Below are 15,616 nucleotides of genomic sequence, written 5' to 3'. Positions count from 1 at the left end.
TATGTGTACTGCGTGCCGGGGTGAGCAGGTGGAGATCGTCAGATGTGAAAGGATTGAACTTGCTGGTGAATCTCTTGAGTGTGTGGAAGAGTTTTGTTATTTGGGAGACATGTTGTGTGCTGGAGGTGGGGCTGGAGCTAGCTCTGTGGCTAGGGTGAGAAGTGGTTGGAAGAAGTTTAGGGAGCTCTTGCCTCTCCTGACATTGAGAGGGCTCTCCCTACGTGCTAAGGGGTCTTTGTATGCAGCATGTGTTAGGAGTGTAATGCTGTATGGCAGTGAGACCTGGGCAGTGAAGGAGGAAGACATTCGCTGGCTCAGACGTACAGAAATGACAATGATTAGGTGGATGTGCAGTGCGTCCCTGCGTCCAAGGCCTGGAGGGGCTGGGTTTGCAATGGAAGAATTGAGAGGTAGGATGGGACTGGAGTGTATTGGTGTTGTGATGAGGAGAGGTAGATTGAGGTGGTTTGGACATGTGGAGAGGATGGGGGATAATAATTGGGTGAGGAAGGTGAGAAGTGTTAATACAGTAGAAGTCCGATTTTTCGGCATCTATGGGACCAGGCAAGTGCCGAAATATCAAAATTGCCGAATTATCGAAAACCCTACCCACTCAGTACCTTATATGTTTCGGTGAACATTATCATCATTACCCATATCATTACAAATGTGTTTGGAGAGAGTACTGTATACTGTTTGATACTGTACAATACTGTAATGAATACAGTACTATACATGAATATGAAAAATAAAGAAATTAGTGAACATACTGTATATAAATGTAATGGTACAGTAGGCCTACAAGTTCACATGCACTTACCTAAACTTATAGTAGGTTCCTTATTTACATATGTACAATAGAAGGGGTTGATTGGAGTCTGCTACTGCTGGAAGAAGTCCCCAGCAGTAGAGGGTCCTGCAACAGGCTCTAAGGACTCTTCTCCCTGTTGCTGCGGCAGTAGAGCTTGAGGTTCAGAGACTGCTGTTGGTTCTGTTACTTTCATCTCAGCATAGAACATTTTGGCTTTTTCTATGATGAGAGGCCCCGAAATAGGCTTCCCTTCAGAACGCTGAGCCACAAACCACCTATGCAGCACTTCATCCAGCTCACTCAACTTTGCTTTTTTCATTGCTTTCCTCTGGGTCGTACCGGAGGCCTGAGAAACAAATTTAAATACAGTAATCACTCCAATATCCGGATCAATAGAGCCATCGGTAGGTTCGGATATTGGTTTTGTCCGGATATTGGGCCCCAGCTTATGGACTTGTACTTACGGACCCTAACACAGAGAAACACCTATACAACTCCCTCCGGACATGCATAGCACCTATTTAACACCCAAATCACACCAATAAGGCACATAAATGACTGAAATAAATGCAATAGACACATAAAATGTGGGTTTAGAAGTATGTTCATACATTAATAAACATTCTGGTACTTATGGACTCTAACCGAACCTAACCTAACCGAACCTAACCGAACTCTGAAAAACACATTCCTACTGCACATGCATGAGGTAAGTTTAGTATGGAAAGAAGTACAGTATGACACTTTCTGGTAAGTATAGTATGGGAAAAAATACAATATGAAACATTCTGGTAAATATAGTATGGAAAATAGTACAACATGAAACATTTTGGCTACTTACAGCAAGTCCCTGGCCACCTCGATGAATAACCGCCTCCTCTCGGACTCTGACAGTAAGAACGATTTCCTGAAGCACTTGCACTACACTCTTCCTGAAGTCTTGCACTGAACTTAGTCACTAACACACAGAAGTCCGTTCTTTTCACAGTGTTCACTTTAGTCCAAATAATGTTCCATTAAATTTAAGTGTTGCACATTAACTTTTCCCAAGCCATGGCGAAGAGCGTAGGTCTTGTCGCGGTGAGAGACAGGCGGGAAGTGGGGAGGATGCAGCGGCGCTCTATCGGACGTCGGAGGAATGACGAACCAAAACAATGCTCTCACGCAGCGCGCGCGGCAAGTTCAAATTACGGACGGCAAAAAATCGATTTTTTTTCCAATTTTTTTGGATTTTCGGACCATTTTGGGAATGTTTGATCCCAGGACGATAAGGTTCGGTTAGTGGGGATGTTCGGTTATTGGGCGTCCGGATATTAGAGGGATTACTGTAGATCATTTTTCTGTTTCTTTTTATCATAGATGGTAGAGGAGCTTACGTTAAACTCATCCATAATCTGTTTCCTACTCATGCCAGCCTCTAATTTTTTCAACAGCTCAATTTTCCGAGCAATAGCCAACATCTTATGTGTACGCTTCTTGCTAACACCAGTTAACTTTCCACACGTGGAGGCCATTTTCAAAGCACGCAGAAGATGTTTATACTGTTTACAACACACGGCTGGTCCACTCAGGTGTTACAAAGCTCCTGTCTGATGTTACGGTGCTTACAGCACACTCGAATAGTAATTTCAGAGGTATTTCGGTACGAAGTTCACAAAGCACACAGAAGCATCAAGAGAAGTCGGCAGCAGCACGGCAACAACTCGGAAGAATGGCGGAAGAATGGCGAAACAGATTCTCTTTCCCATGCTAGACTCACTACATGTTTGTCCTCTCTTTATGCTATAGGAGAAAGAGCTAGCCTCTGAGCTTCATGGCAGTGGTAGACTCGTTCCATCACTTTCACTATCTCACTCACTAAGGCGGGTAAAGGCGGGTAGCTAGCTGGCGAGCCTCATGGAGAATTTCAAGACTGACGAAAAAAATCGGAGAATCTGCCGAACGATCGGAGATTTTCGTAAATGGGACTATTTCTCAAAACTGCCGAAATGTCAGATTTGCCGGGGAATTGGATGCCAAAATATTGGACTTTTACTGTATTGAGGGTGGGGTTATGAGGGGTAGACCGAGAAAGACATGGGACGAGGTCATTAAGTGTGACCTTAGGGTTAAGGGACTGAACAGGGAGGCTGCAATGGATCGTGCAGCGTGGAGAGCCGCCATTAGGTGACCAAGGCCGACACATGCAAGCATGTTGGAGCCTTTAAAATCGAAACGAAAACGAAACGAAACGTACAGCACAAGCTATATTGATCATTTTGGATATCATCGTACCCCTCCTGTGCGATATATTTATTACCTTGTATACAGTAGTACAGTATGTACTATATTACTATATTGTTTTTATATGCTTTTTTTCATCTTTTACTCATGAGAAGGTTTTTCGGACAGAGGGTCAAGATGAATAGAGTCGCAATACCTGGTTCTAAGCCAAATGTTGAGCCGAATATGCAGTGTCCAGCATTTCACTTTATTTGGCTTAAGGATTGGCTGAATTATAACAATGGATAATTGAGAGTTCACTGTGCACACGTATATATACATATATATATATATAGATAGATAGATTGATAGATAGAGATAGATTGATATATATATATATATATATATATAATATCCGACGTAATAGAGCCATAGGCAGGTCTGGATACTGGTCCTGTCCGGATATTGGGCCGCAGCTTATGGACTTGTACTTATGGACCCTAACTCAGAGAAACACCTATACAACTCCCTCTGGACATGCATAGCACCTATTTAAGACCCAAATCACACCAATAAGGCCCATAAATGACTGAAATAAATGCAAAAGAAGCATAAAATGAGGGTTTAGAAGTAGGTTCATACAATATTAAACATTCTGGTTACTGGCTCCTGGACTGGTACTTATGGACCCTAACCTAGCCTAACTCAGAAAAACACCTTCCTACTGCACATGCATAGCTCCTAACACCCTATTCACACCAATAAAGGACATTAAAGAGTGAAATGAGGTGTGTGAGGTAAGTATAGTATGGAAAAAATTGCAGTATGAAACATTCTGCCTAATTACAGCAAGTCCATGGCCACCTCGATGAATAACCGCCTCCTCTCGGACTCTGACAGTAAGAAGGATTTCCTGAAGCACTTCCAATACACTGTTCATGGTCTTGCACTGAACTTAGTCAGTCGCACTCAGAAGTCCGTTCTCTTCACAGTGCGCACTCTTGTCTAACTAATGCTCCATTGTAACTTACTAAGTGTTGCACTCTGCACTTTAACTTTTCCCATTCTTCTAATAATTTTCTAAAGCAAAAACAGACAAGTCTATTTACATTAAATTTTGTTCCAAATTAGTCTTTTCACTCACAACTGTAAATCCTTAACACAACACACTGTTTTTTTCACTGCACAACACTAAATTCCCGTGTGGTCTAGTGGAGAAGTTCTTGCTGTTTATTCACTGTCAGAGTCCGAGAGTATCACTGGCAGGTGACCTAGGGGTGCGTCGCTGGGTCGTGGTGATGGCGTACCCACTGCAGACGACTCTGAAGACAGACGCAAACTCACGTCGAGTGGTGGCTCCACTGTGGCTGATGTGCTGGGCTGTGGCTCGGAGCATGAGGGCCTGTCTTGGGGAGGCAATGGAGTGGAGCCAGGGCTGGGCACAGCGGGGGTCACGGGCCTGAAAAAACTGTCAATGGTTGATTGACGCAATGACCGACGATTCTGACGATTGATGATGCACTGTCTGAAAGCACGCACTTCCTCCACAAGTCCCAAAGGCCCCATCTCCCTGTCGCAGTCCGGGTGTTCCAGGTAACCTAGGACGAACTCTAGGTGTTCCCGGAGTGTGCTCAGCTTGGGGATGGCTGGAGTAGTGTTGTGCTGAGAGGAGTCCGCATCATCATCGCCTTCCTTGTCGGAATCTTCAAGCTCGGTTCTGACACCTGCAACTGAAGATGCGATCTTGATATCAGACAATGTCTGATACCCAGGATCGCCCTCATCGTCATCCAACCACTCACGAACATCATCCACATCAACATCGTCGCCGTGCGCACGTAGCCGTGCATGGAAGTCATCCACGTCAAACCCTAGAAAATCGTACTCCACATCCGTTTTGAGAAGCAGACAAGACCAACCATTTTCCTGAGTCTTGACGGGGACTTCCTTCCATGCACTAGCCCAGTTGTAGAGTGCAGACTTGATGTTGTAGTGGCGAAGGTTTTCCAAAGTCCGCTGGCCTTGTGTGTCCCGTCCCTCCCTGCGCTTGTCCTCGTCCTCGAGAACAACCATCACCTCATCCAGGAACTTCTGTCGGTATAGGCGCTTTGTTGCCACGATCACTCCTTGGTCCATTGGTTGGATGAGAGCAGTCATATTAGGTGGCAGAAACATGCACCTAATCCGGCCATTCTCAGCCACCAAGTCCTTGTCGCACGGGTGGGCAGGTGCATTGTCGAGGAGAAGGAGGGCCTTTACCTGGTCGCGTGGGATTCCCAGTGTCTTTGTCTGGTAATTGACGACCTCCTTGACGAAGTGGCGGTGGAATCAGTCTTTGAAGATCACGGCTGTAAACCATGCCTTCAAAGAATGGTACCAGACAACAGGAAGGACATCCATCACCCCACGAAGACACCGAGGCTGCTTTGCACGGCCAACAACAACGGGCTTAAGCCGGTGCATGCCGTTAGCATTGGCACAACACAAAGCAGATATCCGTTCCTTGGAGAGCTTGCGGCCAGGTATACGCTTCTCCGTCTCCTTGGCTAGAATGTTCGTTGGCAAAGGGCGATAGAATAGACCAATTTCGTCAGCGTTGTAGACTTGACCGAGAGTGAGGCCCTCCCTGTCGATCAAGCCCTTCACCTTGTGCCGAAACTCGTCAACTCCATCCTCGTTAGCGTCCAAAGCTTCGCCATGAGCTTTACGGTTGGTAAGGCCATGCCGTAACTTGAACGCAAAGAGCCAACCCTCGGATGCCTTGAAGTCTAGGGCGTCGTGAAGCCTGGCGAACTTCTCAGCAGCAGCCTTCAGCTCCGTTCCACGTACCATCACACCCGTAGCACGTTGCTGTCGATACCAAATCAACGTGGAGTGGTCGATTTCAGCAAACTTGGGAGTAAACATCACCTTCCTCTCCACGTTGCGTTTGCTTCTCGACGAGAAGTCAGCCATGTACTGCATGAGTTTGTCTCGGGATCTCTTAATATCAAACAAAGTAGATCGGGCCAGGTTGAACTCGCAGAGGATGCGGGAAGAAAACCACCCCGCATCTACTTTTTCCAATATCTCCCGTTTCTTCTCCAGAGTCAGCACCACTCTCTTCCTTTTCTCAGGTGGCAGGACCATCATCACACACTAAGAGGAGGCCCGAGAGCAGCAGGAGTGCCTGCAGCAGGTAAGGCACCACCACAAAAGCGAGCATGTGGGCAGCCATAATGACGAGCGTGCACTCGCAGTGAGAGACAGGCGGAAAGTGGGGAGGATGCAGTGGTGCTCTATCGGACGTCGGAGGAATCACGCGCCACAACAATGCTCTCCCACACCACGCGCGGGAAGTTCAAATTACGAGTTCAAATTACGGGCGGGAATTTTTTTTTTTTTTGCTGTTTTTGGACCATTTTGGGAATGCTGGATCCCGGGACGATTATGTCCGGTTGGTGGGGATGTTCGGATATTGGGCTTCGGATATTAGAGGGATTACCCTGGTGGTAGGGTTTTTTTCAAGAATACTCCCCCAGTATCCCTGCTTGTCGTAAAAGGCGACTAAAAGGGTTGGTGGAGGGTTAGTGCCCCTCCCCGGAAAACAACTAACTAAAAAAACAAACAAGAAGCCTCGGACAAGGACTGACCAAACGATGAACACCCAGGACCCGGACAAAGGACTTGGTAATGGCTACGTGGAATGTAAGAGGAGCGAATGATGAGGTGAAAGAGAGAGAGATTGTCCAGGTGCTTGAGGGTGCAAAAGTGGATGTATGTGGAATGACTGAAACAAAATGGTGAGGTGAGAGTGTGAGAGAATGGAAGTATAGATGGGGTATATGTGCAGGAGTAGGTGAGAATGAGAGGGCAAAGGAAGGAGTATGTATAGTTGTGAGTAAAAGATGGAAGAAGAGCATAAGACAGTATGGATCAGTTGGGTCAAGGATTGTGTGGGTAAAGTTGAAAGTTGGATTACAAATGTGGGCGATTGTGTGTGTGTATGCGCAAACGCAAGATCGTGCTAGCAGAGTGAGAGAAGAGTTCTGGACAAAGGTGGAAGTGTGCATGGAAAAGTTTGGAAGGAATGAGAGAGTGTTTTTGATCGGTGATATGAATGGTAAAGTAGGGAATGTACAGTAAAGGTGGATGGAATAGTTGGTGAGTGGGGGGTGCCTGCTGCAATAGATGAGAATGGCAGTGTGTTAGTGGACATTTGTGCTGAGAGGGGGTTGGTGATAGCCAATACCCTCTTCAGGCATAAAATGATCCACAGGTATACATGGCGAGTGATGAGAAGGGTGGGTGGTGAACTGAATGAAAGGAAGGCAATGATTGATTATGTGTGTGTGGATGAAAGGATGCGAAGATGTGTAATGGATGCAAGAGCTTATAGAGGTTGAGGGAGTGGACTCTCTGACCACTACTTGGTGGTGGCCAGAATTAGGATACAAGTAAGATGGAGGAATAGAAAAAGGGAAAGACGAGAGGAAGGAGTAGTTGCAAGGAGAATGGAAAGGTTACAAGAAGATGAGAAAAAGGCAGAGTATAAGAGAGAAGTGGAGGAATGATTGGGCAAATATGAATTGGAGCAGATGGGGGATGTGGAAGGTGTGTGCAGGATATTTACAGAAGAAATATGTGCAGCATGTGATCTGGTGTGTGGGAGGAAGAGAAGACGGAGGGGGGTGCAAGGAATAGCGTGGTGGACTGAAGAAGTGACACAGGCTGTGGCACAAAAGAAGAAGGCATACAATGAATGGATGAGAAATAGGGGCGTGGAAGAAGTTGAGAGGCAGAAGAGAGAGTTATATGTAGAAAGAAAGAGAGAGGTGAAATGATTAGTAAGAGAGAGTAAGAAGAGAGTGGATGAGGAATTTGGAAGGAATTTGAGTGTAAAGTGGAGGGACTGTAAGAAAATGTTCTGGAAAGAGATGAAGAGAGTAAGACAGGGTGGAAGTGAGGTTAGCAGGGGAGTGAAAGATAAAAATGGTAGATTACTAGTGGAGAAGGGAGAAAAAGTGAGCAGATGGAGAGAACACTTTAAGGCTTTGTTGAACATAGAGGATGGAAGTAATGCGAGTATAAGTGGCTGGGGAATGGCTGGGAGAAAGAGGGAGGTGAGAAGACAGGAAGAAATCAGTAGGATAGAAGTTGTGGAAGCAATGAAGAAAGTTAAATCGGGGAAAGCCCCAGGAATTGATGGAGTGTGTGGTGAAATGCTGAAGCATGGGGGAGAGATAGTAGTAGAATGGATGTGGAAGATGTGCAGATGGTCCTGGGAGGAAGGTAGAGTCCCGGAGGATTGGAAGTCAGGTATGATTATTCCCTTGTACAAAGGAAAAGGGGAAAAAGAAGTGTGTGGTAATCATAGGGGCATTTGTCTTCTTCGTATAATAGGGAAAGTGTGTGGTAGGATACTTATTGACAGAGTTAGAGAAAGAACAGAGAAATTAGTTGGAGAAGAACAGGGAGGCTTTAGGAAGGGAAGAGGTTGTGTAGATCAGATATTCATTCTTAGATGCTTAGTGGAAAAGTTTCTAGAGAAGGGAAAGAAGTTGTATGCAGCTTTCATGGATTTGGAGAAAGCATATGACAGGGTGGATAGACAAGGATTGTGGAAAGTGTTAAGAATATATGGAGTAGATGGGAAGTTGTTGAATGCTGTGAAGAGTATGTACAGTGGTGCGAAGGCTGCAGTGCGAGTGGATGGTGAACTAAGTGAATTTTTCTCTTTGAAAGTTGGGTTGAAACAGGGCTGTGTCATGTCTCCATGGTTGTTCAATCTGTACATGGATGGGGTAATAAAAGAGGTACAAGGTAGGTTAGTGGATGTTGGAGTGGCCCTGGTGAGAAAGGACAGTGTTTGGAAACTCTCTGTACTGTTGTTTGCAGATGATACTGTGTTGTTGAGTGAAGACGATGGAGAGCTGCAAGGCTTGGTGAATGAGTTTGGGAGAGTGTGTAAGAAACGGAATCTAAAGGTGAATGTAGGGAAGAGTAAAGTGATGGTCTTTGAGAGAGTTGAAGTAATTGAATGTACAGCGAGGTTGGATGGTGAGGAATTGGAATATGTGAGTACGTTTAAGTACTTGGGTAGTGTGATGAGTAAGGATTGAGGTTAGGAGGGTGAAATGCTTGAAAGGGTACAGCAGGGAAGAAAGGTTGCTGGTTCTTTGAAAGCAGTGATAAGAAACAGGGAAGTGAGCATCGAAGTGAAAAAGTTACCACATGACAGTATTGTGATACCAACTCTGACATACGGAAGTGAAGCTTGGACGTTGTTGGAAGGACACAAGTCGAGAGTGAGAGCAGTGGAAATGAGTTATTTAAGAGGAGCCTGTGGAGTCACATGGGGAGACAGGCTGACGAATGAGGATATAAAGGAGCGTTGTGGTGTGGATGTGGATGTGATAGGAAGTGTTATGAGGAACACACTGAGGTGGTTTGGCCATGTGGAGAGGATGGAGGGTGAAAGACTGATGAATAGAGTGTATGTGAGTGAGGTGGAGGGGGGAAGAGGGAGGGGGAGGCCGAGGATGTGATGGAGGGATGGGGTGGAGAGGTATATGAGAGAGAGGGGTGTGAGTTGGGAGCAGGGCAGTGAAATGGCGGGGGACAGGGCGACTTGGAGGTGATTTGTTTGTGGCCACCTCAAATGGGATTGAGGCGTCTGGCAATAGATAGATAGATAGATAGTATAGAAACTGTTTAAGTTGACTTTGCAGTACCATCTTGTCCTTTGATTTATTGATCCCAAAACAGTATGTGATCCTAAGTCCATTCAACAAATCTGAGCCAAATCAGATAAAGACTGTTTCCTATCGTGTTCACACACAGACACACTGGTCAGATTTTTACCTTGTCTTGTGTCTTTGATCTCTGACTGGTTGTTCTCAAAACTGAATTGCTTTGTTCCTGCCTGACCCTTTGCCCTTCCACCAGGTTTGGTTAAATCAGATCAAAACTGAGTTGACCTCCTCTGTATCCTTAACTTTTGACCTTTCCATATGACTAGCCTAAGTGCTCTTAACCCCTTACCTGCGGGCCATCACTACCGTGACCCTCGCTACATAAGTACCATACTGCGGTGCGTCACGTCTGTGATCCAGGGATTTTAAAAATCACCTGGGCTTTTAAGTGCAGTCTTGTATGATCTTTCAGTCCTGCCAGTGTGTAGCTATAGGCAGCGCTGCTAATACCGCTAGTACTCGCATCCAGTGTTACCAATAGCCATTTTTCTATGTTTGCCTCGCCTCCCCACCTCCCCTCCCTTACCCCGTCCCCCGCCTAACTGCAACCTGGCTACGCACCGCAACTCACGGCCAGTTTTTTTTCCATTCGCTTTTTCCACTGAAATGTGCCCTATGTCCTATTCTCATACTAAAAAATATATAAAAAAAAAAAAAGGGAAAAGGCTAATTGATACTGCCATTGGCCATGAAGTAACTAATTTATCACCTGGCAACACCCCACATGCACTTGGTTGCTAATTTTCCCTATTCATTACCCATTGAAATTTCCCTTATGACCTATTCTTATACTAAAAAAAAAAAAAAGAAAAAAGAGAAAAAAAAGGAAAAGGCTAAGTGATACGTCCATTGGCCTGGAAGTAGCGCTGCTATCCCCACGGGAGGAGCATGGTGCAGTCCAGCTATCCCCATGGGAGGAGCATGGTGCAGTCCAGCTATCCCCATGGGAGGAGCATGGTGCAGTCCAGCCATCCTCGCAGTAAGGGGTTAACCCCTTAACCGTGGGGCGTCACTTTCGTGACGCTTGGGAGCAAGGGATCATACCGCGGGGCGTCGCTTTTGTGATTCTGTGTTATTTTGAATTCACCCAGGCTTCCAAGTGGGGGCTTGTATCATCTATCAGTACTGCCAATGTCCAACACTAGTCAGCACTCCTAATCTCATCTGTACTACCATCCATTGTTGACAATTTAGCCATTTCTCCCCGTTCTTGACTCCCCTCCCTACCCCCTCTCCATTACCCTATCCTCTCGCCTGTCCGGCCGTGCTACGCTAAGTAAATCTTCCCTGGAATTTTTCACTGATTTCATCCATTGAAATAAGCCCTATGTCCTATTCTTATACCAAATAATATATACAAGAAAGAAATAAGGTAAGTGAGAGTGCCATACACCTGGAATTGGCTAATTATCACCTGACAACACCTCACGTGCACTCGTTCACTAATTTTCGCTGTTTTTTTCCCCTTGAAATATGCCGTATAATCTATTTTCGTAATAAATATACATGTAAGGAGAGAAGGGAGAAGCCTAAGTGATATTTACATTCACCTGGAACTACCTAATTTATAATGTATTGTCTAGATTTCCTGCCAGTCATTTCGGTGCTAGACATAGCTGTTTCAAGAGCTAACATTGGTAACTCTGAATATCCCCTAAGTAGGCCTCAACCCCGGCCCTCCGTTATCAGTTTACTCTCATCTTCCGAAGTGAGGGTACGTATGTTTCTTCTTGCTGACTTCAAGGACTTTTTCACCCCCATGCAAAGGACCCTGTGACCTTTACCCCCTACTAAACCTCGTGTGGAAAGAGATAAAGGGCTGACAAATGATAAAAGAGTGACTACGATCTTTCTATTGAGTAAAACAGTGCAAGTGGAATTGTAAATAATGTGTAAATAATGTGTAAACAGCAAGTGAAAGTAATGAATGTAAATATACGTGAACAGTGGAAAATAGTTTTATAAGTTACTTCAAGTGACAGTGCATAACACAGTGTAAATAAAATAGAAATGTAAATAACGTAAATAAAGTAGAGAACGTAAATAGAAATGTAAATGAGTAGTATTAAAAGAATACGAGTATATACCCTAGGAGTAATGAAAGTGAAAGTTTCACTCTAGCATGTCTGAATGCTATGAGTTATGAGAGTGAAGATGAAAGTGACATTCACTCTCAATGCTAGTATACAGGACGAGAAAGTGAATGCTACGTATTTTACTGAAAGAAATTGAATCCCTACACTGACAATAAACTAATACTACTGAAGGAAACTTATGGATAAAGACTGTAGATATATATAAGTGTTATATAGTAATAGAAATATAAAGTGTGAGGGGATTAATGAATAATAAATGACAGAGTACCAAGAGCGAACTAGTGCCAGTGCGACGATCAAACGCGCTCGTAATTTCCATTGCTTTCACAGTGTTTTTTTTTTTTGAGTATGGATCCCAAACTACTTGAAAATTGTAGAATAGTGTTTATAGTGTTTGTATCTGGCTGTGGTAATCATATTACGGGTTGTCGGGAAGTGTAAAGTGGAGACTTCGTTACCCTACTTCAGAGGTCTCCACAAGTCCTACAGTAACCGACGAAGGCTCAACAATCATTCCAGGAGAAAGCTGAAGGTATGTGCCATAAGCATATGTAATTTAATTATTCTAGGACTAATAACTGATTTATGGCAAATATTTTTTGAGAGTCTGTCGGAGCCCAAATAACCCCGCGGGACACGCAAGTCATTGGTAAACAAGCCCGCGGTGTAGGGGTTAAAAGTCAAATCTTTTTATTCTTGTCTTAACCGCAGCTTTTGATCAAAATTTGGTGTCAGTTGAGTAAAAACTACTGTACAGGTCATCCCCACTACAACGATGAGATGCGTTTGGGAAAACCGATTGTTGAACCGGGTATCATGAAACAGGGACATCGTAACATGGAAAGTATGAGGCATACCCTGGTTAAACGATGTAATTGGTTAGGTAAAACCCCATCGTTAGGCGGGGCACTGTATATTGGGGTACTTTTAACATGTAAAGCAATGTGGAATGTTTACCAGCCTTGGGTTTCCCCCCCAACCAAGCCCAAAACCCACCCAAATGAGCCCCAAAACAAGTTTAAAGCCAATCTGAATGATATAACAGCTGTCAAGGAAACTGACCTAAGCCTAACACCTGTAATTGACCCACTAAAACCAACTAATAAAATCTGAAAACTGTCAAATAAAATATGAGTCTGCAAAAAATCAAGCTTAGTAAACTGTACCAAAATGACAGTGTTCACCCCACCTATGGCTAAAGCACATTAATCTAAGTCAAAAACCAGTTTATAAATCAACTTAAACACACAATTTTAGACTAAAATATAAAATCGGTAAAAGTAAATCATACCCCATTGTTAAACCAGGGTTTGGCCATCATTAGGTGAGGTATGGTGGTATTTCTACCCCCATTGTTAGGCCGAGGTATCGCATCTAAGGGTATCATATATTCGAGGTATTACTGCATGGGGATGCGTTTGGGAGCCTTGGGATTCCCCCCCCCCCCAACCAAATCCAAAACCCACCCAAATGAGTCCAAAAACAAGTTCTAGCTCACCTAAACCCCCAGATAGCTTTAAAACACACTAAATTAAGCCAAGAAGCAGTTTATAACTCACTTAAACCCAAAAATAAAATCTGAAAATCGTCAAAAATAAGTCCGGGAAAAATCAAACTTAGTAAACTGTACCCCAAAATGACAGTGTTCACCCCATCTATGACTAAAACACATTAATCTAAGTCAAAAAACAGTTTATAAATCAAACTAAATACAAAATTTAATTCTAAAATATCATCAGAATTGCTTTAAAAAAACAAAACCTGTTGCATGACTGGGCACTGACCATCGTTAGGCAGGGAAGGATGTTAATTTTTTTTTACGTCGCTAAGGCGGGGTATCGTGTAAAGGCGGATCGTATAGCAGGGTATACCTGTATTTAGGTTGCCCTTGTCTTTGACCCATACTTCTTCAAGACAGTTTACCCAGTGGCTGATCCTTAACTCCACCACCTAATTTGGTTAAAATCAGATCACACTGAGTTACTCTGTTAAACACACACACACACACACACACACACACACACACACACACACACCAGTGAAAACATAACATTCTCTCTTCATTTGGGAGTGTGGGTGTAATAAAGATTGTACAGTACATAAAAGCAGTCAGGGATATGTTTCAAAATATTACAACTTTTTCCTTACATGTGGTACTGCTACTTATGGGAAATTGACAGCTTCGTTTTATAAAACAGTACTGGAATATTAAATAGCAATTATTGTAAGTTGTGGATTTATAGGAAGAAAAAAAAGGATTCAAAGATTGGAAGTATAACTAGAAATTATGGTTGCATAACGTTCTCCCTACATGTCAGGTGGGGTTGGTGGAGGATTAGTGCCCCTCCCTGTAAAACATTAACTCTAAGCCCTTGGCCACCCCGTTTGGGTTACATGGCGTCTGGCAATGAATGAATGAATGATTACTTATTGTGCAAAAATGCAAACAAGTGTTTGTTGTGCCGTTACAGCAAGTACGACATCCTTTCTTCGACGTCAGAGTAGGATGATGCGGTCAGCATCACGGATGTCCTCTGCGACACACACCACCTTACACAGTCCTGAGTCCATGGCTCGTGCACCCACCTTCTTGGCACAGGTAAATAATTCGTTACCCAGGTATGAAATTTGTTCTCCTTAACTTAGCCAAAATTTTGTTCTCTTACAGATTATTTCATGTACCTCAGTGGCAAAATAAAGCAATGCTACAGCTGTACGTCCTTTCCGTAGGACTTCATCATGAAGAGCATCGCTAGTATACTATTAATCTTGTTATAACTCGGCATTCCACGTGGAGATAACAATTTTAATCCAAGTTAAGGTGAAAAAGAGATATTTGGTTGGTTTTCACCACTCCCACAGCTTGAATACTAAGTTGTCATTATCATCATCAACCATACCATTTTTTCCACTCTTGGATGGGACAGAGAAGGATCAAAAGAGCCAGAAAAAATACACTTCTGATCTATCTATCTATCTATCTATAGCCCGACGCCCTAATCCCGCAAAGGGTGGCCGCAGACAAAACGCCTCCAAGTCACTCTGTCACCCACCATTTGACTCCCCTCCCCCCAACTCACCCCCCCCTCCCTCATATACCTCTCAACTCCATCCCTCCACCTCATCCTCGGTCTACCCCTCCCTCTCCCTCCCTCCACCTCACCTACATACACCCTCTTAGAAAATAAAAGAAATCTGTACAAATGAATCCATCCAAGCCCCCACAATCATGATTCCATTTCAGGCAAAGAAAGACAACCACGCTCGTGCACTTCATATCACCTATCAACTTCACTTCACCGGGAAAGAACGTGGTTGCCACACCATTGTTAGAAACCCCACACAAAATTTTTCCAGCCAGATCAATCTACTGTCAGTTCCTACCCTGTCACTGTCCGTACTGTACCTCACTTTCACCCATTTATTTTCTATCCACCTTTTTCATGGCCTACCAAACCTCCTCCCACCTTCAAACTCAATCAGATATACTCTTTTTGTCACTCTTTTTGCACCCATATTCTCCATATAACCCTAGTATTTAAGAACACTCTCTTCAACTCCAGTGTCCGCAGACTTCCATACTCCACATCTATCACAAATCAGATTATCCCTTTCTATCCACTCTCTACATTCACTACACATTCCTCATCAAAGCTATTTCCACTGCTCATTTGACTTTTTTTTTTTTTTTTTCCAAATCATATAGTCATAGGCATAAATAAAAATGTGGAGTTTGCAAGTTGCATTTGATGCAGACTGATAGCTTCAACAAA

At 43.9% G+C, this 15,616-nt stretch overlaps 1 protein-coding gene across 1 annotated transcript in view; it reads left to right on the top strand.

The window, feature by feature from the left end:
- The window catches only part of LOC145411874 (bestrophin-2-like), a 285,723-nt gene that overhangs the window by 142,798 nt on the left and 127,309 nt on the right, over nucleotides 1-15,616 (top strand). The window contains exon 10 of the mRNA XM_080281833.1: nucleotides 14,315-14,442. Within this exon, the coding sequence (XP_080137959.1) occupies nucleotides 14,315-14,442 (128 nt within the window). The remainder of the gene's footprint in view (nucleotides 1-14,314; nucleotides 14,443-15,616) is intronic.

The sequence above is a fragment of the Coenobita brevimanus genome, chromosome 91 (genome assembly GCF_032717465.1).
Source record: "Coenobita brevimanus isolate Jiangsu-jjx chromosome 91, ASM3271746v2, whole genome shotgun sequence".
Taxonomy (NCBI): domain Eukaryota; kingdom Metazoa; phylum Arthropoda; class Malacostraca; order Decapoda; family Coenobitidae; genus Coenobita; species Coenobita brevimanus.
This window is presented reverse-complemented; position numbering and strand designations above follow the sequence as displayed.